Source organism: Brassica rapa, chromosome A04 (assembly GCF_000309985.2).
Source record: "Brassica rapa cultivar Chiifu-401-42 chromosome A04, CAAS_Brap_v3.01, whole genome shotgun sequence".
In the NCBI taxonomy this organism is placed as follows: Eukaryota; Viridiplantae; Streptophyta; class Magnoliopsida; order Brassicales; family Brassicaceae; genus Brassica; species Brassica rapa.
Window position 1 is genome coordinate 21,454,148 of NC_024798.2, and position 27,975 is coordinate 21,482,122.

Below are 27,975 nucleotides of genomic sequence, written 5' to 3' on the forward strand. Positions count from 1 at the left end.
AAAATGAGGAAACATTATATGTTATGTTTTTTTTAAACGGCTTTAAAGTACAAAAATGGGGACACCTTATATGTTATATTTTTCTTATATGTTAGATTTTTTCTTATATGCTATATTTTGAATTTTTTAAAACGACTTTAAATTACAAAAATGTAAGTTTTTCTTAAGTATATGATTAAAAACATTAAAATGACTTGTATCAATTCGATGGTTGGTCTGAAAGCTTTTAAAACCATATGGAAGATAAAAGTCAAAATAATTCAACTGTGGAAACAATACTGTTCACTTTTTTCAAGAATGTGTTCGATGAAAAAAATAAGGTTTTTATGTCATAATTTGTTTAATGTCCACTAAAGAACATTATATTAACCTAAAATATAAGAAGTGTGTATTCTTTCCTTAAATAAAAGCTACGAAAACCTAATATGATTTACATATATATGACAATTAATTATTATGAATAATAAAGATTTGATAACAATTTTTGCATTCTTCTTCACTTTTGTTTTATTTTATATTATTAAAAAAATAATCACATTAACCATATAATAAAAAATAATTTTTTTCTTATATGTTATATTTTTGATTTTTTAAAATGACTTTAAATTACAAAAATGAGGAAACTTTATATGTTATATATTTTTTTTTTAAACAACTTTTAAAATACAAAAATGATGACACCTTATATGTTATATTTTTCTTATATGTTAGACTTTTTCTTATATGTTATATTTTGAATTTTTTAAAATGACTTTAAATTGCAAAAATGTAAATTTCCTTAAGTATATGACTAAAAATATAAAAATGACATGTATCAATTCGATGGTTGATATGAAAGCTTTCAAAACCATATAGAAGATAAAAGTCAAAATAATTCAACTGTGGAAACAATAATGTTCATTTTTTTCAAGAATGTGTTCGATGAAAAAAATAAGGTTTTTATGTCATAATTTGTTTAATGTCCAATCCGATCAGCCCATGATAAATTAATTATAATTTTGTTCCATAATTTTTAATAAAAATTGATCCGATAATAAATTATATAATAACAACAAAAAATATTGTATATGTATAAATAAAATGATCAAATATATAAATTATCGATAATATATACAAATAAACTTACCCTGCGCAAGGCGCAGGTCTTATCCTAGTTAACTAGAAAATATCAATCCTCCATTGTTGCGTATGACAAGCTCGCACGTTTTAGCCAATCTCTCACGAACGATACCGGCGCGTTTCCTACACTCGCTCTTCTCTCCTCCTCCTCCTCCCTTATATTACTTACCCTCGAACTACTTCGTATCAACCTTTAGACAAACTCACTCGTCACACATTCTACTCATCGTTGTGTTCTGTGTTATATATACACTACACACGCTTATTATATAGTAATATAGATAAAATATTATTTCGAGTGAGTTTTCTCAAAGATATGAATTTATTTACAAGAGCATCACCGAGGGATAAGAAGTCCAATCTTTATTACATAACCGTCATAGGGCTCCTCTGCATCGGTAGCTACCTTCTCGGAATCTGGCGGACGTCATCGGTCATCCCACGCGCCGCCTTTGATTACTCAAGCGGCCCACCGTGCGAGAAATTCTCCAAAACCATTTCCACCAGAGATCTCGACTTCAACGCGCACCACAACCCTCACGATCCACCTCCGGTGAAGGCAGCCGCCGTGTCTTTCCCGTCGTGCGGCGCTCAACTGAGCGAGCACACGCCGTGCGAAGACGCCAAGCGATCGCTGAAGTTCCCTCGGAAGAGGTTGGAGTACAGGCAAAGGCATTGTCCCGAGAGGGAGGAGGTTTTAAAGTGCCGTATTCCGGCGCCGTACGGTTACAAGACGCCGTTCCGGTGGCCGGAGAGCCGCGACGTGGCGTGGTTCGCGAATGTGCCTCACACGGAGCTTACGGTTGAGAAAAAGAACCAGAACTGGGTCCGGTACGAGAATGATCGGTTTTGGTTTCCTGGTGGCGGTACGATGTTTCCAAGTGGTGCTGATGCGTACATTGACGATATCGGACGGTTGATTGATCTCAGTGACGGTTCGATTCGTACAGCCATTGATACCGGTTGTGGGGTACGTGTGTATTCTTTTCCCCTCTGAATAAACCGAACCGTCCGGTTCGATTATACTTTTAATTGATTTTTATCTGCTTACTAATTATTTTGATTTTATTACTTAAAAGAAGATTTCCCCCCAACAATATATGTTGAATCGAATAATCTGTTGGAATATTTCATACAATTAGTTCAAGAATACATCCAGCTTAAATGACAAAAATATTTCATGCATATATCCATATATCTAATCACAATCTAATTAAAAATCTTTTTGATAGTATGTGAACAATAGCTAATTTTTTGAGTGAGTTCATTATCATTTTTAGATTAAATTTTACTCTTTAAAAAAACACTGTTTTTACAACATTTTTTGGCTTCTATATGAGTCACTGAAGTCACCTAATTATCTAATGTAACTTTTAACCTACTCGTACCTAACCGTTAAACTTGTAAAGTTGAAAATTAAACCAGTAGTTATGAACAAATAGTCAAAATCATGAAATATATAGATCTCTTATGTTGACTTTTAATATATTTTATCCTCATCTGCCTTAATATTCGCGGTATTAATCGTAAATATTTATTTGAATTCTTTTAAGGTGGCTAGCTTTGGTGCATATCTTCTATCAAGAAACATCACAACAATGTCATTTGCTCCAAGAGACACACACGAAGCTCAAGTTCAGTTCGCACTTGAACGTGGCGTGCCGGCCATGATAGGAATCATGGCCACAATCCGCTTACCATACCCTTCTAGAGCCTTTGACTTAGCACATTGCTCTCGTTGCCTTATCCCTTGGGGACAAAACGGTTCAACTCTAAAACCCTATACAACTACGTAACTAAATCACTCAAGTCTTTTAACACTATGTTATTTTTTAGGTGGGGTTTACTTGATGGAGGTGGATAGGGTTTTAAGACCAGGAGGGTACTGGATACTGTCTGGACCGCCGATTAATTGGCAGAACCGTTGGAAAGGATGGGAAAGGACGATGGATGATTTAAACGCAGAGCAGACACAGATCGAGCAGGTTGCGAGAAGCTTGTGTTGGAAGAAAGTTGTTCAGAGAGATGATCTTGCTATCTGGCAAAAACCCTTTAACCACGTTCACTGTAAGAAAACCAGACAGGTTTTGAAGAAACTAAAGTTTTGTCGTCATGATCAAGATCCCGACATGGCCTGGTAACTAATTTAATTAGTTTATATGTATATATATACTATAGTGTAAGATAGTTAAGTATCGAATTATTAACGAATGGTTTAGGTATACGAAGATGGATTCTTGTTTGACGCCATTACCTGAAGTTGATGAGGCTGAGGATCTCAAGACGGTGGCTGGAGGAAAGGTGGAGAAATGGCCGGCGAGGTTAAACGCGGTTCCTCCGAGAATAAACAACGGTGATCTCAAGGAAATCACACCGGAGGGTTTCTTGGGAGACACGAAACTGTGGAAACAGAGAGTTTCTTATTACAAGACACTGGACTACCAGTTAGGCGAAACCGGGAGATACAGAAACATACTCGACATGAACGCTTACGTCGGCGGATTCGCGGCGGCTCTAGCAGATGAACCGGTCTGGGTCATGAACGTTGTCCCAGTCGAGGCTAAGCTCAACACTCTCGGTGTCATTTACGAGCGTGGTCTAATCGGAACGTATCAAAACTGGTAAAGCTTTAACTCAACCGTGATGATTAATCTGGTTTATGGTTTAATCCGGTTTTGTTTCTTTTTTATGTTAGGTGTGAAGCGATGTCAACGTATCCAAGAACGTACGATTTCATCCATGCGGATTCGGTTTTCACGTTGTACCAAGATAAGTGCGAACCGGAGGATATATTATTGGAGATGGACCGGATTCTTAGACCGGGTGGTGGTGTGATTATAAGAGATGACGTGGACGTTTTGATTAAGGTTAAGGAATTAACCAAAGGGTTACAGTGGGAAGGTAGAATTGCTGACCATGAGAAAAGTCCTCATGAGAGAGTGAAGATTTACTACGCGGTGAAACAGTATTGGACTGTCACTGCACCTGAGGAGGAAGATAAAAACAGTACTAAAGCTCTCTCATGATTTTGATTTTTGAGCTCTCTTCTTCTTCTTTTTTTCTTTTAAGTTCTTGTAATGTTATGTTTTTGATTTTTTTAAAGCAATAATTTTTTGATGATTGTTGCCACATTCTTATCATATCATAAAAGCAGTAGAAATATCTCAGAATGTTTAAAACAGAGTAAATTCTCAAAAAAAAAAATGTTTAAAACATACTATTTCCATTTCATTTTATTTATCGTTATAGGTTTATGTATACAGATTAAAAAATATTTAATTTTGCATATTTTCAAAATAAAAACATCATTACTTATACCTAAACATATTTCAACCAATAAAAAATAAAAAATAAAATATATTAATAAATTTTGCATTAAAACATATAAAACGATACTTAAAATAAAATAAAATTTGAACTTTAAAATGTCAACCAGTATGAAACAGAAAGAGCAGGGATAAATATGCTCTGTTTCACACATTATGTCACACATTATTACAGAGAGTAATAATGACAGAGGAATCTTGTAATAATTAATTACAATCAAAAGACAAATAATGGAGCACGACCTCTGTCTCATTACTATGTTAATTGTTAAGGAACCACTCTGACTTCAGCTAAAAACATCTATACTATTAAAACAGGATCCTATTTGCATTTTTACCTTAGCATGCCCTTTTCTTTACTAACATTGCAAGTTTCATTAAGGGTAATCAAGTAATTTTAATAACACATCTATATTGGGTCTTTTTTTTTATCCAGCCCACATTAGATCTCTCTTGGACCATTTGGGCCGATTAAGAAATCATATCCAATTCTCATATTTTTTTTCCTTTTGGGCCATTGAGTCCAAGTTCAAATAATTTTTTTTCAACTATCCTTAGTTTTTTTTTTGGGAAATTGGGGGCTATAGCTATGAAAAAAAGAGTAATTCACACACTAACGTTTTTACCTAACGGATGTATAGACGGCGTCATATATACATAATAATACTATGATGCCCTTTCCAATTAACCGGGTAACCTGCTACAAGATAAATAAATAAATAAAAAAATTTATTGCCCAAAGTGAATCGTGTCTTCTCCTTCTCCCTTTCTTCATCGGTTGTTTCAGAAATTCCAAAGGATCCTGGTGCTTATCTCCTCATACGGCTCCCCTCTCACAGCAATCAACCTTTCATCTTCGTCGTCTTCCCTTTTAATCGACTTCGGCTTTACGGGCGTCCGTGGTTCGGTTTTGCGCGACAGTTTCGGCGGAGAGGACTAACACCGCCGGCATCTCCAACTTCACAGAGTATCTGCTTTCTCAGATCTTTCACAACGCTGTATCATTGTGCCACAGATTCTATTATTTCTATGTAAGTTCTCTGTTTGTGCCATAGATTCTATTATTTCTATGTTAGCTCTCCTAGTTGGAATAGATTCGGGCCTACTGTATTCTAAGTTGATAAATCTAGCTCATTGTTTCTGTTGCATGCCCGATCTGGTAAACTGAGGTAAAACAATTGATTTAGGGTTAAAATTTTCTCACTACGAAGGGGAGATAGTGATTTTGGAATGAAAAGTCTCTTTTGCGATAAAACAAGTTTAGTTCTGTGTGAAATGGAATATCTTATGGAGCATGTGCTATTTGAAATGGAAAATTTAGTTTTACAGACTCGTTATGTGTCATTCCATTCCTCTGCTATTTCTGAAGAATCATATCAGAACTAATATACTATTCGCTTTCCATTCCATCAGACCAACTGTTACATTCCATATCTATAAATTATATATTATATCAGATGGTTCAATTCTAGTTGCACATGTTACTTCTTTACTTGCATAGGCTATTTGGAATTGACACAACTAAACATTTAACTTAAGCATAAAGTAATGCATATACTAGTAGCATATCTCATATGATGTCATTTCCTTCAAACTTATAAACTAACATGTGTCTTCATTTTCATTTTGTTCTTTAGGTTTGTCATGGATGAATTGGAAGAGTGTTTATATGTGGTTTATATTAGTCTGTATATGATTTTGTAAAGAGAAATAATATATTGAACGTAAATAGAATAATATTTATTATGACATCAAATAAAAAAAATACAATGTGATGTTGAATGGGAATGATACATAAATGATGTTGTCTCTTCCACCTCTTTTTTCTAATACCGTTAATCTTCGTTTCTTTCCCCACAACAATCTAAATTTGGTGTAAGCATTACCTCTATCCCTACAATCATAGACACTTCAAAATTTGAACAATATATATATGTACTGTGCTATATCGTTTGTAATATTTTATATTCTATAGCTCATGTAGTATGGAAATGCATATACTTGGGGGTTTAGTTTATGAAAGATTGGGTTTTACATTGGATTAGGGTTTATATTTCCATATAGGGTTTAGTGATTAGTGGATAAGGTTTAATTTATGGAACATTGGAGTTGACATTGGATTAGGGTTTATATTTTTATGTAGGATTTAGTGATAGTTGATAGGGTTTAGTTTATGTACGATTAGAGTTGGCATTGGGACAAGCATTACCACCTTCCATGAAGGCATGACCATATTAGCATTTGAAAAATATGTTAAGATGATCTTTACATTGCAAATACATTTTTGTCATTTCTATTCTATATGCCCTCATGTAGAATGGTAATGCATTTTACAGGCCTTTAAAAATTTGGGTTTAGTTTATAAAAAAATGGGGTTAACATTGGTTAAGCATTTAGAATGTGAAGGAGTATGTTTGGGGTCAGCATTAACTTCTTTCATGTAATTATAGATATATCATAATATTTTTGATATGTACTATGTTATTTTTTTTTTTTCCATTTTATTTGGGTTTTGGTTTTATATTTGGATTTATGATTTATATTTGGGTTTAAGATTTATTAATTAGAGTTTAGGGTTTAGTATTTAAGGGTTGAGGTGTAATTGGGAAACTCGATTTATTAGAATAATAGCAATGGAAATTACTTGGTCGTTCCCTCAAATTAGGTAATCCTTGCTTTCTTCACCTTCTTGCTTTTGAATTCTTTCAGATGGACTTACAGTGGTAATTAGATGGAATACAACACTTATTGGTACACGTTTGAATTTACACCACTTGTTTAACTCTGCACAGTAAAACATCTCTAATAACTCCGTCTATTTACGTGGCTTCCTCCTAATCTTTTATATGGAATAGCTGCAATCCATTAGTGGTCATTTACTGCAGAAAATACATCATCATCTCTGCACAACCGTATACATTAGCGTCTATGTAAGTGGTTATTTTAGGTCATGTGCATACACATATTCTACTTTATGTAGTTCATGTGGAATGGAAAGAAGATTCTTCACATGTATCTAGTTACGTTCATAATATATATTACATTCCATCTGACTCATGTCAAACGGAAAGTTTCGTCGTTTAAATTGGACGGTTTTACTGAACTCGGCTTGACTTTATGTAAACCATTTCATATTTTACTTTCACCATGCACCTTATCACGGTTCTAAAATTGAGAACACCATCACTCCATTGTAAATGAACTTACAATAAACCATTCCACGTACGTGACGTAGTATGGAAAGTAATACAATCGGAATAGGATTTATGTCATCATCTTCAAATCGCCGTTATGTTAACAGAGACTCTATCTCCCTCACATCTGGTCGTCACTACTCTAGATTTATATCCTCCTTCATACGTGCTCAAGACAGCTGCGCACAATGATCCCTATTACATGTGATTGTTACTGTGGCACACAAACCCTCCACGTCGTTTACTTTATAACAACGAACCGACAACTTGTTATGGTGAGGGGTATAACCGGATGGAATCAAACCAAAAAGTCTGACAATGAATTACGTCAAAATCATTGTTACTCTCTTCATTTGTCTTTGAAATATGGCTATCAGGCCAATAAGCCCTTTTTTTTCTTAATATAATTTAAACATTCATAAAAAAATTAAATTGAATTTTTTAATGAAAAGTATAAATCTTTATTAAAAGTATATAATGTTTTTATTAAAATATTAACCACATAATAAAATTAGTTTATCAGAATTATACCAATTTAATTCATTAAAGAATTAAAATTTAATTTGTTAAACATAAATAGTCATTTAAAATAAAATACGATAAATAAAGATAAAAAGTGTAAGTCTTTTATAAAATAAAACACAAATATATGAAAATATGATATTTCAATTGAAAAAAAAAAAAAAATAAACCCAAGCGCGGGTCAAAATCTAGTTATCTATTATTCATCAAGATCCAATCTTCCACCACCGTGTTTGCTCCGACACGTTAAAAATGCATCCTGTCTACTCCTCTTCTTCTTCTCCGGCGACTAATGACGTATCCTCGCCGCTTCTGAATCGTGTACTTCCCTCACGTTCTTCGCAACCGCTACGTGGCGCAGCGTCGCGGCTTCTCCGCCGTGCTAGCGGTCGAGGGATGATGCTCCGTGAATCATCGGTTCGTGTCCGTGAGACAGCGGCTGAGCAGATTGAGGAGAGACAGAGTGAGTGGGCGTACTCTAAACCGGTTATAGTCTTGGATGTGGTCTGGAATCTAGCTTTCGTGTTCGTCACTGTTGGAGTTTTATGGTTTAGCTCGGAGGAGAATCCTCGTGTTCCTCTCAGATTCTGGATTGTTGTGTATAATCTTCAGTGCTTGCTTCATGTTGTGTGTGTGATCTCTGAGTATCGCCGTCGACATGGTTATGATCGTCTGAACCGAGATTTGGATTCCGGTTTAACCTCCAGTGAAGAATCTAGTGAAGACGAATCTGATGGTCCTGAGATTGAATCTGGAACTAGGCAAGTAAAGATCATTTTCTTTCTTCTCTCAATAACTTTTTCTTTTAATACCATGAGGTTCAGGCCGAAGTCCATAATCGACCATACCTTAAACACATGGAGTGAGAATGATTGTTCCTTCTCAAATATAGTGACGAATAATTTTGTTCTGTTAGTCGATACAGAAAAGAATGAGAAAAGAATGAAAAATAAAATTTATTCCTAATAAATGGTATAATTTTATAGGAATCATAATGAATTAAAAGTTCTTTTTTATTGCATTGGTCACCATTCAAAGTTATCATGTAATATTAATTTTGTTCCATTGATTCAATGTTCTCTCTATTGTAGTCTTGCTAAGCATCTTGAATCAACGAATGCGATGTTCTCATTTGTGTGGTGGATCATCGGTTTTTATTGGATCAGTGCTGGTTCTGAGGAACTTTCTCAAAGCTCACCTCATCTCTACTGGTTTGTATTTGAAAACACACAAACTCTATGTTTGTTTGTCACGTTAGATGAGTTCTTGTTTCTCTGGTCTGCAGGCTCTGTGTGGCGTTTCTCGCCTTTGATGTTATCTTTCTAGTCCTATGCGTTGCTGTGGCTTCTCTTATTGCTATTGCTGTGTGCTGCTGTTTGCCTTGCATCATCGCGGTTTTGTACGCTTTGGCAGAGCAGGTAAGTCACAAAAGACCGGTTTGTTGCTCATGTGTATACAGTAAGGTGCTTATTCTGATGTGTTGTTGATGTGTTCAGGAAGGTGCATCTGATGAGGAAAGAGAAAGGCTTCCGAGATTCAAGTTTCTAACGGTGAGAAACTCAGAGAAAGTTAATGGCGAGATACTGGAAACACATGGAGGGATAATGACTCAACTTGGTGTTGATTCTCCAAGTGAACGTGTGTTATCAAGTGATGAAGCTGTAAGTTATAACCAATCCCAAAGCTAATGATTTTTTTGATTGGTATACAAAACAAATGAGACTTTGCTTCGTTTCAGGAATGTTGTGTTTGTCTTTGTGAGTATGAAGATGGAACAGAGCTGAGAGAACTTTGGTGTAGACACCATTTCCATGAAGCTTGTATAGACAAATGGCTACGCATTAACGCCACTTGCCCTCTCTGCAAATCCAACATTCTCAAAACTGATGAACAGAGTGGCAATGATGCAGTATGATCAAAGATTATTCATTCAGGGTGATGTATTCATCTTTTTTTTTTACTCCCTACTATCATGTTGTGTAAATGCAGAAAGTGTAACGTAATATTTAAGCAAATGTTAATTATTACATGTTGAAATTGTTTTTGTAACAGAGATTTACATGTTGAGATTATTAATTAATATTTGAGGTTTTGTCGTCTGTGTGCCTTAAGTGTTTGGAACAGCTAAGAGAGAAATTGTCTTCATATGTCAGCACATGTGAAATGCCGGCGCCCACAAACTTCTACCAAATTATGGTTGATCAAAGAAACGTGTTTATTGGGTCAGAAAACATTTAAAAATATAATTCAATTGATAAAATAAGTAAGACAATTGAGTTGTTTGGCTATATACTAATTAAACATATAAAGCATATAATTCTTTAATTATGCTATATTATTAGAGTGCTACTTGCGATACACGTAAAAGAAGAAATTCGATATTAAAAGATAGATGAATATTTCCTTGATATTATTTGCAAATCAATAACAGATGCACTTGATGTAATAGAAGTTTTGAATGAATAAATTTTACATTTATTCAAAAAAGATACACAGAAAGTAAACAAGTAAAACCAAAATATAAATTTTAAATATTCTCTAAAAATTAAACAAAACAGATTTCAAAATTCTTGAATTCTTTTTGTTGAAATTTGATTGTTAAAAAAAATGCTAAGTTCTTGATTTTTAGATTTTATGTTGATTCTTTTTTTTAGCAACAAAATGCACAATTCTTGAATTTTTTTTTAATGTTGATTCATTTTTTTAGTTTTTATGTTGATTCAAACAGATTGCTGATTAACAAAAAATCATGGCATATTTATAGAAGAACATAAGAGATAAAATGAACCTTTTTATTTATTTCATAATAAATAAATTTATAATATTTCATGATTTATCAAACGTATTTTTTTTCACCCAGAACCCCAATTTTAAGAATAGTAAGTACATGGTAAAAAAATATGAAGAATTATCTGTTCAGACAAACGCGTTAGAAAAATAAAGAATTACAACCGTCGTTGATACGTCGGCCAATTAACAGGAACTCCAGTCACAACACGACCACCATAGCCAATTGTCGTAGCCATTGATGAAGATGTCATTGGTCTCCACATTTGACCATTCACCGCCTTAGCAGCCTGAGAAGAACACGCAGTGTAACCCAACGAAGGCACCATCAAAGGAGACGGCGACACATATTTGACATCGTTAACGTCAGGTTTTACCATTATTGACACATTAACGATACCACTTTTATCTCCATACTCGTCTCTCAACCTATAACTCAAAAAATTCAAATGCCCCTGAGGAGTGAATCCTCCCATGAAATCCGTCACCGGAATCTTGGCGACTCCAACACTCTTCTTGGCTCCGCCACTTGTTAGATAGAAAACCTCTACAGAGATAAATCTTACACTCCCGTCTACAGCCATCTCGGTCTTGATTCTATCTTTCCAAATAGGATAGCTCCCACCCTGTTCATCCACTTTACATTTGTGATGAGTCTCTTGATCTATTCTGACCACGCCGAATGTCTGCCTCTTCACCGGTTTTCCATTTACCTTGAGTCCTTCCGCTGATATTAACTCAATCTCCAATGAACGTTTTGATCTTGAATACGACATGGCGTTTGATGTTATGTTTATGTATATATGTCTAATCCTGCGTAGATGAGATGACTTACCGTTTTGTTTCGTGTAAGTGGTGGAGAAGATGAATGTATGTTTACGTTTATATAGGTGTGGTACGTTGACTAACGAACGTGCGGGGTTTATTCCACGTGCTTTCCACTCGCTTACGAATTTATTATTGTTTCTTGGAAGTTTCAATATGTTTTATTTTATTTTTTTTGGGTAAAAAACAACTTTAGCCTGCTTTTGTATTGGGTATACATTCTTATTCTGAACTATATTTAAATTCCAAAAGATTCTGAAATATATTTTATACATAAAAATAGTAAAATAATTATTATATGCTTTTTAGTTTTATATTCCATGCTTTTTATTGATCGGTTTTACATCGTGGGATGAAAAGTTTAAAATATATACTTCTTTATAAGTTGGAATTAGATATGTTGACAAAAAAATGGAGATTGGAGTAAGTAATGACGTTGTTGTTCGGATGGTTCGAGGATGCTTGGCCGGTGGCCTGATCAACGGTGGCGTGCGGCAGGCCGGCCATGTATACGTTTTTAATTCTGCAAACTATCAAATTGCTTTCATATCTACCCTCTTGAATTTATAAACAAAAATTGCTTACATAAGCTACTTTAATTTCTGGGTCACCTTAATTAAGTCTGAACTATGGTTTGTCTTTTATGTTTTTTTTTTTGTGATTTGGCTTTCTTGTAAAGAAAACGCTCAATCCGTATTATTTTTCGGGGGTTCCTTATAGAAAATTATATAAAAAATATTCGAACTAATTTTTTATAAGCCATTTAATTAGTCTCTCAACAAATGCAGTTTAGAAAAAAAAATACTTCACGTGTATTTAATAGGAAATTAAAGAAATGAGAAACTTACCGTGAATAAAAGCAACAAGCGTAGTCGTTGATAATTCTTACGGCAAACAAAAAAAGGATAGCGTTGAACTTAAACGCTGAGAAAGTCGTTGGCACTAGTTGACAAAGTCGTTAAGTCTTCGCGTGTTCTGTGTAAGAATATTTTATATTCTGTGTGACCTATGTGTCTATTGGTTTAATATAAGGTTCAAGTTCATATTAATATTTTATATTCTAATATAAGAGTTGATACCGTGATGGATCGGTTTCGAGTAATGAGTTAGAATATGGGTGTATTGTTAACCCTCCTGCTTTACCTTGGCTTATAAATATCCTTAATCCTATGATTATACACATATATATACAAGGTAGTAATAATAGAATATATTACCATAATGTAATATATATGTGAGTATATGTTGTAGTTCGGTTATAAAGAAGAGTTGTGTTACAAACATCCGTTTGATGGATATAAACCAACACGTCTCTTAGATTATTATAAAAGGACTCGTACTCCTTTTATCAATATGACGTGAAGTCTCTTTACAACACTACACTAATATCTAAAAGAGGAGATTAAGGAAGGTTTGGGATTTCCTGTCCATCAAGGAAATCATCAAAGAGAAGGTTAAAGAGGAGAAGATCAATTGGTGGGATTGCATCCAAGCATGGATCAAGGTTAGTATTTCTACCTTCTTTAGAAATGTGTTAGGGTTGAATTAAATCAAATCTAGATCAGTTCTTGGTGTTGAAATAAATTAACATGTGGTATCAGAGCCAACTAGATTTGTTTAATTCACCGTTAATGAACGTATGGCGTCAAGTGTGTGTTCATGATCGTCGTTGCGCTAAAATTCTGAATGCATTAGAAAGTCGCGTTGTTTCGTAATTGTTTAGAAGTAACTAACGTAGCATGCATGATTAAGTGATTCTGGAATTTTGTCAACATGTGCATTCGTGAGTTTGTCTTTTTGCATCATGCGGTAGAGTTTACGGTTGTAATCATTAAGGCACATGCATAAATTAATTATTTCAATCTAGAATAAATTCTCCCTTGTTCATGAACATATACGGTATCAACCGTTTTAAAGAGTGTCCATGAGATTTGTTTTAAATCACAATAATTAATTTGGCCTTAAAGTAAGGCATCGTAAGAGAAAATAACGTATATAATGATTTGGTATCACAAGATCAAGTACGTTATTCTCGTAATGATTTACGATGGCATATGCTTTTACGTGTATGGAATCTTTGATAGCATATGCATAAACCGTTAGCACATGGCAATTCATTTAGTGTGCATAAACATGAATTATCTATCAAAGCAAATGCATATTTGATTTAATTAATATGATATGTTGTAACTGTCATGTTTTGGTTAATGGAGTTTTCGTCAACGCCAACACCATCGAACATAAGACAACGATACGACATAATTAAATATGTGCTTACTTAAGGTTTATTTTATTAAATTAAAATATTAATTAAACAAAAAGAAAAATGCTTCCGCTCTTTTTGATAATAAGTAATTGTGTTATGAAATATTAACACAATTTAAGTAGTTTTCCCTTAGATATTTTAATGTTTATATGTATATAATATGATAGTCACCAAAGTGACCTTGTTATATTACATATAGAAAAAAAAAAAAAAAAAAAAAAAAAAAAAAAAAAAAAAGAACTATAGAATTTATAATTGATCTTGATCAAGGATGCTAAATGACATAAAAGTTTGATTAATCAATTAAATTATTATTTATATTTTAGGAGATCACCCAAAGGTGGATCATTAAATATAATTAATAATAAGAAAATAATTAATCATTTTTTCTACTATAGTGAATAATATGTATATCCAAAGATAACATATTTATTTGACTAATGTTGATTTGATTAATATTAAAGTATATATAATTAGCATCAGTGAAAGTACTTATATTTAAATATTGCCCAAAGGTTATTTAAAATATAAGTGTTAAAGTTTCTATTAGTCTGAATATATATTAAAGTCTCAAAGCACTAACGGGTAAACATGTATGAATGCTTGCAGCTTCATCAAATGTGTTTGCATCTGCTAACTCTGTGGTAAAGTTTAATGGCCTCAACTATGGTGAGTGGTTCGAGCAAATCCGGTTTACACTGGGTGTAATGGCTTTGGACTCCGCCATACTAACTGATGAGGAACCCTCAGCTATTACAGTAGATAGCTCTGAATCTGAAAAGTCTCGTTATGAGAGATGGGAGCGATCTAACAGGCTGAGCTTGAACCTTATGAGGTTGACGATGGCAGAAAGTATTAAGCCATCGATGCCTAAGACAGAGAAAGCAAGGGAATTCATAGAGAAAATTAAGGAGTGTTCACAATCGGAATTGGCTGACAAGTCGATTGTAGGAAGTCTCATGAATGAGCTAACTACAAAGAAGTTTGACTGGTCTCAGCCAATCCATGATCATTTGACGCACATGTCTAATCTGGCAGCAAAGTTAATGACCTTAGGAATGGAGGTACATGAGCAATTCTTGGTCCAATTCATCATGAACTCTCTACCTCTTGAATTTAGCCAGTTCCAGGTGAATTACAACACCATTAAGGATAAATGGAACTTTAAAGAATTAAAGGCTATGCTAATTCAAGAGGAGGGGAGACTAAGGAAGATGAAAGATCAAGTTGCTAACCTCGTAGGTCTTGGAAGTGTCAGTAGCAGCAAAAGAACATCAAGTAAGAAGGACAAAAGGAATGTTAAAAACTTCGTGAAAGGACCTCAAAGTCAAATCCAGAAGGAAAAGAAGTGTTTCTTTTGTAAGCAAGTAGGACACTTCAAGAAGGATTGTCCTAAAAGGAAGGACTGGTTCGACAAGAAAGGTAAACATTACAGCTTTGTTTGCTATGAAATGAATCTTGTTGAAGTTCCTAATAATACTTGGTGGTTAGATTCTGGTGCTACTACTCATGTGTCTCATATTAAACAGGGATTCAGTTCGATCCAGCCCATAAGAGGACCTGAACAGTACTTGTTCATGGGAAACAGGATGAAGGCACAAATAGAAGGAATTGGGACGTATAGATTGATCTTGGACACTGGAAGTCATGTGGATCTTGAAGGGTGTCTCTATGTACCTGAGTGTGCTAGAAATCTTGTTTCTGTTAGTAGGTTGGACAATTTAGGATTTAGTATTAAGGTTGCACATGGTGTTTTCACATTGTACCGAAATGATTACTTTTATGGTAGTGGTATTTTATTTGATTCACTTTATAAATTCAACCTTGATGCAAAGTTTTCTGAATCCCTATTTAATGTTGAAAATCGAGGCATTAAGCGTAGCGCAATTAATGAAAGTTCTGCTTTCTTGTGGCATCAACGACTAGGTCATATTTCCAAAGAAAGAATTAAGAGGTTAATAAAGAATGAAATTCTGCCTCAGTTGGATTTCAGTGACTTAGATGTATGCATAGACTGCATTAAGGGAAAGCAGACGAAACATACTTTAAAGAAACCAGCCACAAGAAGCACTCAGCTTCTTGAGTTAATACACACCGATATATGTGGCCCTTTCGATGCTCCTTCATGGAGTGGCGAAAAATATTTCATCACATTTATTGATGATTACTCACGGTATGGATATACCTATCTACTGCATGAAAAGTCTAAGTCTGTGAATGTCCTAGAGGTATTCATTGACGAGGTGGAAAGGCAGTTAGATAAAAAGGTTAAAATAGTGAGATCTGATAGAGGTGGTGAATTTTATGGAAAATTCGATGAAAGTGGACAATGTCCTGGTCCATTTGCAAAGTTACTTGAAAGTAGGGGCATATGTGCACAATACACAATGCCTGGTACTCCTCAGCAGAATGGTGTAGCTGAGAGGCGGAACCGTACTTTAATAGAGATGGTTAGGAGCATGTTGAGTAATTGCTCATTACCCCTTTCTTTGTGGATATATGCATTAAGAACTGCAACGTATGTTCTGAACCGGGTTCCTAGTAAGGCAGTTCCTAAGACTCCTTATGAGCTGTGGACGGGAAGGAAACCTAGTTTAAGACATCTACGTGTGTGGGGTTGTCCAGCAGAAGTAAGGCTATATAATCCACATGAAAAGAAACTTGATTCTAGGACTGTTAGTGGATTTTTCATTGGCTATCCTGAGAAATCAAAGGGGTATACATTTTATTGTCCTAACCATAGTACGAGAATAGTTGATTCGGGTAATGCTAGGTTCATTGAAAACGGTGAAACTAGTGGGAGTGGTGAACCACGAAAAGTGGACATTAATGAAGTTCAGGTTGAAGTTCCTTCACCTGTAGTTCCACCTGAAGTAGTTGTTCCTATTGTTCCATCAGACTCTAATGACACAATAGGACAACATAATGATGAGCCAATCCCACTAGCTGAAAATACTGTTGATGAACATGTCATAATTCAAGAAGAGAATAGTGAACCACAAATACCTGTAAGGCGATCTGGAAGAGAAAGAAGATCTGCCATTTCAAACGATTACGTGGTTTACACTATTGAAAATGAATGTGACTTAAGCATGGATGACGATCCGATCTCATTCAAAATGGCCATGGAAAGTGACAATTCTGAAGAGTGGTTTGATGCCTCAAAAGAAGAAATGAAATCTATGGATGATAATCATGTATGGGACTTAGTAGAGTTGCCCGATGGTTTCAAAACCATTGGTTGTAAATGGGTCTATAAGACTAAACGTGACTCGAAAGGGAAACCTGAAAGACGCAAGTCTCGTCTTGTTGCTAAAGGTTTCACCCAGAAAGATGGCATTGACTATAAAGAGACCTTCTCTCCAGTTTCAAAGAAGGATTCTCTTAGAATTGTTTTGGCTTTGGTGGCTCATTATGATCTTGAGCTTCACCAGATGGATGTGAAAACCGCCTTTCTGAATGGAGATCTTGAGGAGGAAGTATATATGGACCAACCAGAAGGATTCGTGGTCACAGGAAAAGAAAATTTGGTGTGTAAGCTGAGAAAGTCAATATATGGACTAAAACAAGCTTCTCGACAATGGTATATAAAGTTTAATGATACCATCACATCATATGGTTTTGTAGAGATCATTGTTGATCGATGTATCTACATTAAGATCAGTGGGAGTAAGTTTGTGATTTTAGTCCTATATGTTGATGATATCTTGCTTGCTGCAAATGACATGGGTATGTTACATGATGTGAAGAAGTATCTCTCTAAGAACTTTGAAATGAAAGATATGGGTGAGGCATCTTATGTGATCGGGATAGAAATATTTCGAGATAGATCACAAGGACTGTTAAGTTTGTCTCAGGAAGGATATATCAATAAGATCTTAAAGAGATATAAAATGGAGAAATGCTCTGCAGGAATAACTCCAATTCAGAAGGGGGACAAGTTCAGTAAAATGCAATGTCCTAAAAATGAATTGGAGCGTAAAGAAATGGAAAGAATTCCCTATGCATCGGTGGTTGGGAGTTTGAACTACGTTCAAACATGTACTCGACCTGATATCAACTTTGCTGTTGGAATGTTGGGTCGATATCAAAGTAATCCCGGAATGGACCACTGGAAAGCTGCAAAGAAGGTTCTCAGGTACTTGCAAGGCACCAAAGAGAACATGCTTACATATAGGAGATCTGATCAGCTGGAAGTCATTGGATATTCAGATTCAGACTATGCCGGATGCGTTGATAGCAGAAAATCGACGTTTGGCTACTTGTTCCTATTAGCTGGGGGAGCAATATCATGGAAGAGTGGAAAGCAGTCTGTCATTGCTACTTCCACTATGGAGGCTGAATTTGTGGCATGCTTTGAGGCTACAATTCATGCACTATGGTTGCGGAACTTTATCTCAGGGCTTCGGATTGTCGACACTATAGCCAAGCCGCTGAGAATTTACTGCGATAATTCTGCAGCTGTCTTCTTTTCGAAGAACGACAAGTACTCGAAGGGTGCTAAGCACATGGAGTTAAAGTACCTGTCTGTTAAAGAAGAAGTTCAGAAACAGAGAGTGTCATTCGAGCACATAAGGACGGACATGATGGTAGCGGATCCGCTAACTAAAGGTTTACCACCCAAGGCGTTCAATGGCCATGTAGAACGTATGGGTATTATAGATAAGGCTTTGCTATTTTAGTTATGGGATGCTCATTATGTATTTGACACTGAGAATTCACATAAAGTTATGTTTCTGATTTATTTATTATGTTATCATTAAAGTATGTGTATACACTTATGGTTTGTAGATAACATATGGTTGGTTTGAGAAATAAAAGTTTTTCTCATATAAGGTTTGATATAAAATTAGAATTGATTTGTGATACATGGAAGGGACTATGTCGTTTAATGGCATACAACCGCCATGATTCGATCAATCCAAATTTTAATAAAGATCAAGTGAACTCGATAGAAAAGTGCACATTAAAGTTATTGAACCCTTAAGTCGATACAAAGGTCAAGTGGGAGAATGTAAGAATATTTTATATTCTGTGTGACCTATGTGTCTATTGGTTTAATATAAGGTTCAAGTTCATATTAATATTTTATATTCTAATATAAGAGTTGATACCGTGATGGATCGGTTTCGAGTAATGAGTTAGAATATGGGTGTATTGTTAACCCTCCTGCTTTACCTTGGCTTATAAATATCCTTAATCCTATGATTATACACATATATATACAAGGTAGTAATAATAGAATATATTACCATAATGTAATATATATGTGAGTATATGTTGTAGTTCGGTTATAAAGAAGAGTTGTGTTACAAACATCCGTTTGATGGATATAAACCAACACGTCTCTTAGATTATTATAAAAGGACTCGTACTCCTTTTATCAATATGACGTGAAGTCTCTTTACAACACTACACTAATATCTAAAAGAGGAGATTAAGGAAGGTTTGGGATTTCCTGTCCATCAAGGAAATCATCAAAGAGAAGGTTAAAGAGGAGAAGATCAATTGGTGGGATTGCATCCAAGCATGGATCAAGGTTAGTATTTCTACCTTCTTTAGAAATGTGTTAGGGTTGAATTAAATCAAATCTAGATCAGTTCTTGGTGTTGAAATAAATTAACATTCTGCACTGACCGTCTATAAGAAACTTTTAGGACGACAGTGCGAACGAGATTTCAGGTATTTCTTGGTTGATTCTGGCACACGTTCTCTCTCTTTTTTTTTTTGCGCTAAAAACGACGTTAAAACACGAGACTATTCCATTGAGTAAAATATGGAGTATTGATTATTTGCCAGCAAGTAATTTTTCTATTTTTGCTAAAAACTAAATAGTTAGTAAAGTCATTATGTATATATAGTATAGGACTTAAAATATAATCTCAGGTTCTTTTCGTTGTCTAAGCTAATAAATATGTAATCCCTTATATATTAAAGAAGAAGCATTGTAATAAATGCATTCACACTATAATAGACACGTGGCAGACTCACAATGGTTTGATAATAAATATGTTAATGCATTCACACTATATTCATAAATGTGTTCACACTATATACTTTTTATTTTTTTAATATAAAACTCATGTGCATGGTTCAAATAAAACTTTGGATTTTTCGGTTCGAATCAAAACAAATAACGAATCAAAAGCTAAACTATATATATATATATTATTTTTATTGTTTACGGATAAAGTTGGACAAAATATTTATAAATTTTGATTCAATTCGTTATCCGTTTTGATTTGAACCAAAAAATATGGACATCCGTAACTCTACGAAGCAAATCAATTACTAAAATACAATTTAAAAAAAAAAGCAAATCACAAATACTAATATTTTTGGGAACGGATATCAATTCGATATGTTATATACATATATATACATATATGTACAGAATTATATATATATATATATATATATATATATATATATATATATATATATATATATATATATATATATATATATATATATATATATATATATATATATATATATATTATAGCTTATATAAGTTTTACAATATTTTTATGGATTAAATTTATTATTTTAGGTATTAAAATTTAAAAAGTTAATAACAATTTATTTTTGTAAAAAAATGTTATTATTAAAATTTTCCATTATTTTTTAAATTTTATTTAATGTACGGATCAAATCAGATATTCTTTAAAATTCTAAATCATTTTGGATATCAGAGTCAAGGCCTTTTTAATTTTTAATTTTTAATTAATTTTAATTGTATCTTTTATGTATTATTTAGAACTAAAATGTCATTTAATATTAATTAACAATATATTTATATATTTGTTATTTATTTTTATGTACTTTTACATACACATACATGTGCACCTTGATGTGAGCACTTTATAAATATTTACCACTACTGAAGTATCTATTTTTTTTTGGAAGTTGAAACATTTTTTTTTTAATGTTTCTTTCACTACCGACCAAATTATAGTAAAATGATTTGTCTTAATAATTTTTTTTTCTTTTTCTTGAACTATTATCCATTTACAAACTATGAAACCATTGGTTCGACATGACGATTATCTAAAAATTATAACATGAAAATAAATAAATAATAATAGTTTTTGGATTTTACCGGAAAAACTAAAAAACAAACATTCTAACAGAATAAACCAAAATAAATATTAATTTAAAATAATGGTTATATTTTAAGAGATTAAATACCAAAATAACTTAAAGCTGAACCGATATCCAGATTAAACAGATTTAATGTGTTTTTATTAAAAATAACAAAACTAATAATCACATTCCGCGCAAGGCGCGGGTTATTACCTAGTTTGTTAATATAATGATTCCATAGTTAAAGCGGCTTTAATTAAACCCTCTCATAACACCAAGAGCTACAATGGCCGTAGGATCTGGAGTAAGAACAACGTACCGTCCGAGAACACTCTAGAGCCGCTTACTCACATTTGCATTCGTATGTATATATAATGATTGGTTTATTTTGGTAGACCAGTTTATTAATTAATTAATAGCATTGCTATTGTAATCGTAGAAGTTACCTGCTTCATCCATATTCAAACATCCGATGTCGGTAAAGGTAGAAACAGGTCTTTCAAATCTTGGCCAACAAACACAGAGTCACAGCTCACAGACACAATTAACTGCATGCATGCATACAAGTCTTTCGTAACGACGTGCGTCAGCGTACTGACGTATAGACATAAATGTAGAAAATAATCATATAAATGTATAAGTCCATGTTTGAAAAGTTTTAAACCTACCACGACAGTCGACCATATTTTAATGTACTTTGCAAGATTGGTCATATATGTAATGTATACTATATGACAAGATTAATATGACCGTTTGGGCTTAGCTTACAGTGATGAATATTCATTACAGGTTGCCCAGAAACTTATCGGGGCTTGCCTCGTTATTTCATCGCAAATGGATTAGAAACACACACACTGATACACACGCACAAATCAACGACATCGTACTTGTTTACAATGTTGCCGTGTTGACTTTCTTCCCCCGGAAGATAGAAGAAAATGAATAAGACTTTATGTAATGGGCTTTAATCTATTGGATCTTTGTAATGGGCCACACTATTTATAACTAAAACGCAGCGTATTGGCAAGCATTATATCTCAGTCACTGGAACTTCTCTCTTCTTCTTCTTCTACAATAGCCATGTCATCTTCTTCTTCTTCTGCTCACCTCTCGTTTCTAACCGGACGTTTATCGCCGCCATTCTCCTCCGAGCGGGTCGGACCACCGCCTCAAAGAGTAGAGTTTCGTATCCCAAAGTCCCGGTTCCGTTGCTCAGCCGGTCAGAGCGGCTTCTTCACTCGTCTTGGTAGGTTGATAAAGGAGAAGGCCAAAAGCGACGTGGAGAAGGTCTTCTCCGGATTCTCAAAGACTAGGGAGAATCTAGCAGTCATCGACGAGCTCCTCCTCTTCTGGAATCTAGCTGAAACTGACCGAGTCCTCGATGAATTGGAAGAGGTTAATTGAATCACCATTTCTCTATTCTCTCTATCATCATGAAGATGGAGCTTTCTTGAAGTTCAATTTTTTTTGTTGCAGGCCTTGTTGGTTTCTGATTTTGGACCGAAGATCACTGTTAGGATTGTTGAGAGGCTAAGGGATGATATAATGTCAGGGAAGCTCAAGTCAGGAACCGAGATTAAGGTCTAATTTTAAACTCTATATGTTATATAGTGTAACGCATTTTCATGTTAAGAGGTTAATCTTTAACTATATGTTATATAGTGTAACACATTTTCATGTTAAGGGGGTTTGGTTTATAGCTAGTTGATCAAAAACAATGTGAAATGATGGTAGGAAGCATTGAAGGCAAGTGTGTTGGAGATGCTGGCTAAGAAAAACAGCAAGACTGAGCTTCAACTGGGTTTCAGGTTCTGTTCATTTGTCTGATTAACAGTTTGATCTATGTTGAAGTGGAGGTAATCAAGACTGTGGTTATTATGCTGTGTGGTGTATCAGGAAACCAGCTGTTATAATGATCGTTGGAGTGAATGGAGGTGGGAAGACTACATCACTTGGTAAGGCAATGGACACTACATTTGGGAATAGCAAGAGAAAGATGTTATGATGTGTAAGAGTGGCTTTTGTTTTTTCTTTTCAGGGAAGTTGGCTCATAGATTGAAGAATGAAGGGACTAAGGTACAGCGTTGATCAAATAGATATGATAATAGGTAGAATTGAGAATCAGTATGTTCATCAGCAATCCTGCGATGAATTGTCAATAGGTATTAATGGCAGCAGGTGATACATTTAGAGCAGCTGCAAGTGACCAGTTAGAGATATGGGCTGAGAGGACTGGGTGTGACATTGTTGTTGCTGAAGGCGAGAAAGCTAAAGCTGCAACAGGTAAAAACCAAAAATGCACAACTGTTTGGCTTTGCTAGTATCAGTGTTGAGCTCACCATCACAAGATTTTGTTCCTAACTAGTTCTCACAAAGGCTGTGAAAAGAGGGAAGGAGGAAGGTTATGATATCGTACTCTGTGATACATCTGGACGTGAGTATAACAAGAGCTTGCTAGTTAACTTATAGAACACACTGATCTGATGCATTTATATTTACTCTCTTTATTCAAGGTCTCCATACTAATTTCAGCTTGATGGAGGAGTTAATTGCGTGCAAAAAAGCAGTGGGAAAGGTTGTCTCTGGTGCACCAAATGTGAGTCAGCCTTGCCTTGCTTACATTAACTCTACTGCTAGTCTCTGTTAGCTAAAAATTGATCATCTACGGGCATTGTCAGGAGATTCTACTTGTCCTTGATGGAAACACCGGTCTGAACATGCTTCCACAAGCTAGAGAATTCAACGAGGTATTTATCATATGAAATCATCTCACACTAGTGCTTCTGGCTCTACCAAGCAAAATCTTGAGGTTTCTTCTAACTTTTGTTTTGGTCAGATTGTTGGTATAACCGGTTTGATATTGACGAAGCTGGATGGGTCTGCTAGAGGAGGCTGTGTGGTAAATCCCCTATAAATTTCCTCTCCACTCAAACTCACGCTCATGGTAACTGGTTTGTTTATCTTTTGCAGGTCAGTGTGGTTGAGGAATTGGGGATTCCAGTAAAGTTTATAGGTGTAGGAGAAGCTGTAGAAGATCTCCAACCTTTTGATGCTGAGGCCTTTGTTAACGCTATATTCTCCTGAGGCTTTAAACCTAGTTCATTCCGGGAACACCTGTTTTTTCTCCGGGGAAGAAAATAGAGCCATTCCTCAAAGTTTCTTGGTGATCTTATGTGGTGAAAGCTTCAACAATGGATGCCAGTTTTGTTTCTGTAACGATGTGAGGGATGCTCGTTGGTACATGAGAGTGATCACTTGCACAAGGACATAACAGAGTCAGAGAAATTGCTTGTATTGTACCACAGCAATATGCTGTACATTGTTACTTAATGTTGTATTGGTTGTGATTTGTGAAGGGAAGACCAAAGATGATTAACTTAAATAGTCAATAGCCAATGAACTGGATGCGAAGCGGCGTTAATACTAGTCGCCAAATAATTATCCAAGTCAAAAGTCAATAGATAATAATATGAGTTTTATGCGTCACGATTATTTTATCGACCAATCACAAAGGTCTAGGACAAAAACTGAGGACCATAAGCGACACTTTTATCAGACCGGTCCAACTGATATTCACATCTTCAAATTTGAAAACTCTTATCCTTGCACAATATTATTCAATGGCGGCCAAGAAGAAGCCAGGAGTGATCGTTTTGTTCGACGTGGACGATACTCTTACAGCTCCAAGGAAGGAAGCTACTCAAGAAATGCTCCATTTTATCCAAAAATTACGCAAGGTATGTGGTCTGATTGATCCATCTTCTACTTCAGGATGAGCTGTGTACAGTATAGTGTTGGATGAATGAGAGTTTCAGGTAGTCACTATAGGACTCGTCGGTGGATCTGATCTAAACAAGATATCTGAGCAACTTGGCAAAACAGGTACACTCTTTTGTACTGTTCTCTGCTATAACTTGAGACTATAGAGACTTTCTCTCGATATAGTTGCTGATCATTATTAACTTTGCTGGTTTCAAGTTCCGTAAGCTCCAAGTCTTAGGGAGTTTAATTAGGATCTGCCTCTACCTTATGAGTCTCACCTTTAAATTTTATTTTTGCAGTCACTAACGACTTTGATTATTGTTTCACTGAGAATGGTCTTGTTGCACATAAAGATGGTAAATCCATTGGAATCCAGGTTCATATGAAAACAATGGCCTTATACTTTATCAACACTGTTGCTTGATCGTTTCTTTTTTGATCCTTGAATAGTTTATATATTTTTTCTCAGAGCATGAAGCTGTTCCTTGGAGAAGATAAGCTCAAGGTAAGGTCCCTCATGTGGTAGAGATAGCAAGAGTTGCTTTAATGTTTCTTTAGTGGTGAAGCTTACCTTTGATGATGCAGGAGTTAATCAATTTCACGCTGCACTACATTGCAGACTTGGATATTCCAATCAAGAGGTAGGTGTACCTCTAGTCTCTAGTCTTTAAAGATTTCTTCAAGTTATTATTAAAAAAAAAAAAAAATTCTCTTGTTGAAATTTGTAAACACAGGGGAACATTTATAGAGTTCCGAAATGGAATGATCAATGTGTCACCGATTGGTCGCAACTGCAGCCAGGAAGAAAGAGATGATTTCGAGAGATATGATAAGGTATAAAGAAACTATATAGCTTTTCATGTTCTTATAGAAATGTTATAAGTGATATAATCAAACATTTTGTTTTCAAAAAGGTTCATAACATTCGACCAAAGATGGTGGCTGAACTTCGTGAGCGGTTTGCACATCTTAACCTTACTTTCTCTATTGGAGGACAGATTAGCTTCGATGTGAGTGTAGTAATGATAATATGGATTATAACAATTTTCTTGTATCCAGTTTTGTTGTTGCTAAGTGAGTTCCATTGGTATGACTCAGGTCTTCCCTAAAGGTTGGGACAAGACTTACTGCTTGCAATACCTTGAAGACTTCAACGAAATCCATTTCTTCGGTGACAAAACCTACGAGGTATAGTAACATTTTGTAAGACTATCCATTGAGCTTGATGTGTAAACAACCATTTTTTACTTCTTCAGGGTGGAAATGATTATGAAATATATGAATCACCAAAAACAATAGGCCATTCAGGTCAGTTAGTTGGTTAAATCTCTGTTTGTGTTTGTGTTGCTTATAGTTTCATGACAAGTCAGGTTTGTTTCTTTTGTGTTGCAGTAACGAGTCCAGATGACACAATGGCACAATGCAAGGCTCTGTTCTTGTCTTGAAACACTATCAATCTCCATTTGATTACTTGCTTTACAAGCAAAGGATAGAACTATATATGTTTGCATACTGATAGTCTGATACCATATGTTTTGAATCTTGATTCATAAATAAAATAAATTATAATCTTTGTTTATTTGATAAAAAAAATTGTTTACAATAGATTCTCTCAAAAATAAGCTTTAAATTTACAAGAATTTACAAAAAGAAATAGCAAAAAAATTGTATTACAAATATTCATTTTAAACATAAAGTATATATAAACATCAAACTTGACAACTGATAAGAGTGTTCCTCCACCACATTCAAGACTCAGCCACAGGCTCAGTCTCTTCTCCTGCAGCAGCTTCAGGGACTGCTTCTTCCTCTCCTCCTGCTTCTCCTTCCGGTATCGCAGCGTTATCTTCAGGTTTGTGATCATCAGAAGGCGGAGTAGAGGCACCAGAAGAGGCGGTTCGACGGTGGTTAGCAGCTGCTTGATGGACGTGATTGTAACTTCCTTTCTCGAGGAAGAGCTGGTTGAAGTGGACTTTACAGTAGAGGACACCGTTGAGAGAAGCGTAAGAAGAGTGAGTCAAAGGACAACCACTGTGTGCGCACTTGAAGCAAGTCTTGTGGTAACATTCACCTTCCATGTTAACTTTCTCAAGTGGGTAAACGGTTTTGTGACAACTCGCACATTTGTCTTGTGTTCCACTGAAGAATGAAGATAACTTGCTTGGAGCTCGAGTCTTGGAGATTCAATTGAATATGAAAGAAACCAATGTTCAAGAAATCAGTATGCTGTAACTAGACGCTTTGTAGACTAGCCGTTAACAACTATTGCTTTTTTTAAATATATTTTACAATTATATTAGATAATTTTTTTGTTTAACTAGAATATTTTTTGGATTTATTTGATTTAGACCAATTTAAATCGTTTTAAACTAATTTATTTTGTATTAATCGGATTTTTAAAACAATAGAAACACATATAAATAAAAGAATCATAAATGTTCATTACCATTTGATCATTCGACTTCTCTGTCTTTCCTGTCTGAAAGTTCTTGCTGAAATTGCCGGATTCTTTGAAAAGCTGTTCGAAGTGAGTCTTGCAGTAAAGAACTCCATCCATGGACGAGTAAGTAGTCATCTGTTGAAGAAAAGAATTCAATCTTTATTCATAAACCATTGTAGAAAGCATAGCTAGTGACGACAATGGAGGGGAATAAGAAGAAGTAACCTGGAGAGTGCCATTGCAATGACTGCATCTGAAGCATGATTTGTGATAAGTGTTACCCTCCAACGTCAACAAATCCATGACGTAGACGGTTTTGTCACACGCCTTGCATTTATCCAACGTTCCTGTAAACGACATTGTTCTAATCCTCTTTCTTGAAAAGTTTGTTCTCTAAGTTGGACTAAACATTCTTGATTTATGAGCTTGTTTATCTCTTATTTATCAAAGATTCTTGATATAGGCTCGTGTGTTTATTTTGGCTCCAGCGGTTGAGATTCGAATGAGGAGAACCCATTAGGCCATCATCGTAAATCTAATTCTAGTATTGTTTATTTATAAGTTTCCGAGCAAATGAAGGGGTTCCCACGTTTTCAGAGCTCTATTTTTAATTAGGGGTGAGAAATGATAATTATTAAAACTATGGGG

At 34.8% G+C, this 27,975-nt stretch overlaps 6 protein-coding genes across 6 annotated transcripts; 4 read left to right on the forward strand and 2 right to left on the reverse strand.

Moving 5' to 3' along the window:
- The first annotated feature begins 1,183 nt into the window (after positions 1 to 1,183).
- Positions 1,184 to 4,281, forward strand: LOC103866232 (probable methyltransferase PMT16). Its single transcript, XM_009144113.3, has 5 exons — positions 1,184 to 2,089; positions 2,673 to 2,883; positions 2,956 to 3,256; positions 3,339 to 3,740; positions 3,815 to 4,281. Exons 1-5 carry the CDS (start codon positions 1,436 to 1,438, stop codon positions 4,143 to 4,145), a joined length of 1,899 nt encoding a protein of 632 aa, XP_009142361.1. The 5' UTR covers positions 1,184 to 1,435; the 3' UTR covers positions 4,146 to 4,281.
- Positions 4,282 to 4,682: 401 nt separating this feature from the next.
- On the forward strand, positions 4,683 to 10,260 carry LOC103866233 (E3 ubiquitin-protein ligase At1g63170). The gene is made up of 6 exons (XM_009144114.3): positions 4,683 to 4,745; positions 8,354 to 8,922; positions 9,253 to 9,372; positions 9,447 to 9,579; positions 9,658 to 9,822; positions 9,900 to 10,260. Exons 2-6 carry the CDS (start codon positions 8,414 to 8,416, stop codon positions 10,074 to 10,076), a joined length of 1,104 nt encoding a protein of 367 aa, XP_009142362.1. The 5' UTR covers positions 4,683 to 4,745; positions 8,354 to 8,413; the 3' UTR covers positions 10,077 to 10,260.
- Positions 10,261 to 10,934: 674 nt separating this feature from the next.
- On the reverse strand, positions 10,935 to 12,495 carry LOC103866235 (BON1-associated protein 2). Its single transcript, XM_009144116.2, has one exon. The coding sequence runs from the start codon at positions 11,722 to 11,724 to the stop codon at positions 11,107 to 11,109; it is 618 nt and encodes a 205-aa protein (XP_009142364.1). The 5' UTR covers positions 11,725 to 12,495; the 3' UTR covers positions 10,935 to 11,106.
- A 9,662-nt stretch (positions 12,496 to 22,157) lies between these two features.
- Positions 22,158 to 24,507, forward strand: LOC103866237 (cell division protein FtsY homolog, chloroplastic). The gene is made up of 11 exons (XM_009144117.3): positions 22,158 to 22,520; positions 22,602 to 22,706; positions 22,860 to 22,933; positions 23,022 to 23,080; positions 23,164 to 23,201; positions 23,288 to 23,408; positions 23,491 to 23,559; positions 23,639 to 23,721; positions 23,804 to 23,872; positions 23,962 to 24,024; positions 24,096 to 24,507. The coding sequence occupies exons 1-11, from the start codon at positions 22,206 to 22,208 to the stop codon at positions 24,207 to 24,209; spliced, it is 1,110 nt and encodes a 369-aa protein (XP_009142365.1). The 5' UTR covers positions 22,158 to 22,205; the 3' UTR covers positions 24,210 to 24,507.
- A 144-nt stretch (positions 24,508 to 24,651) lies between these two features.
- Positions 24,652 to 26,466, forward strand: LOC103866239 (phosphomannomutase). Its single transcript, XM_009144119.3, has 10 exons — positions 24,652 to 24,862; positions 24,941 to 25,007; positions 25,187 to 25,263; positions 25,357 to 25,392; positions 25,473 to 25,528; positions 25,622 to 25,721; positions 25,802 to 25,897; positions 25,986 to 26,075; positions 26,144 to 26,195; positions 26,280 to 26,466. The coding sequence occupies exons 1-10, from the start codon at positions 24,746 to 24,748 to the stop codon at positions 26,330 to 26,332; spliced, it is 744 nt and encodes a 247-aa protein (XP_009142367.1). The 5' UTR covers positions 24,652 to 24,745; the 3' UTR covers positions 26,333 to 26,466.
- Positions 26,467 to 26,578: 112 nt separating this feature from the next.
- Positions 26,579 to 27,932, reverse strand: LOC103866238 (LIM domain-containing protein PLIM2a). The gene is made up of 3 exons (XM_009144118.3): positions 27,553 to 27,932; positions 27,334 to 27,462; positions 26,579 to 27,061 (listed from the first exon to the last, which is right to left on the reverse strand). The coding sequence occupies exons 1-3, from the start codon at positions 27,685 to 27,687 to the stop codon at positions 26,636 to 26,638; spliced, it is 690 nt and encodes a 229-aa protein (XP_009142366.1). The 5' UTR covers positions 27,688 to 27,932; the 3' UTR covers positions 26,579 to 26,635.
- Between the last annotated feature and the right edge of the window lie 43 nt (positions 27,933 to 27,975).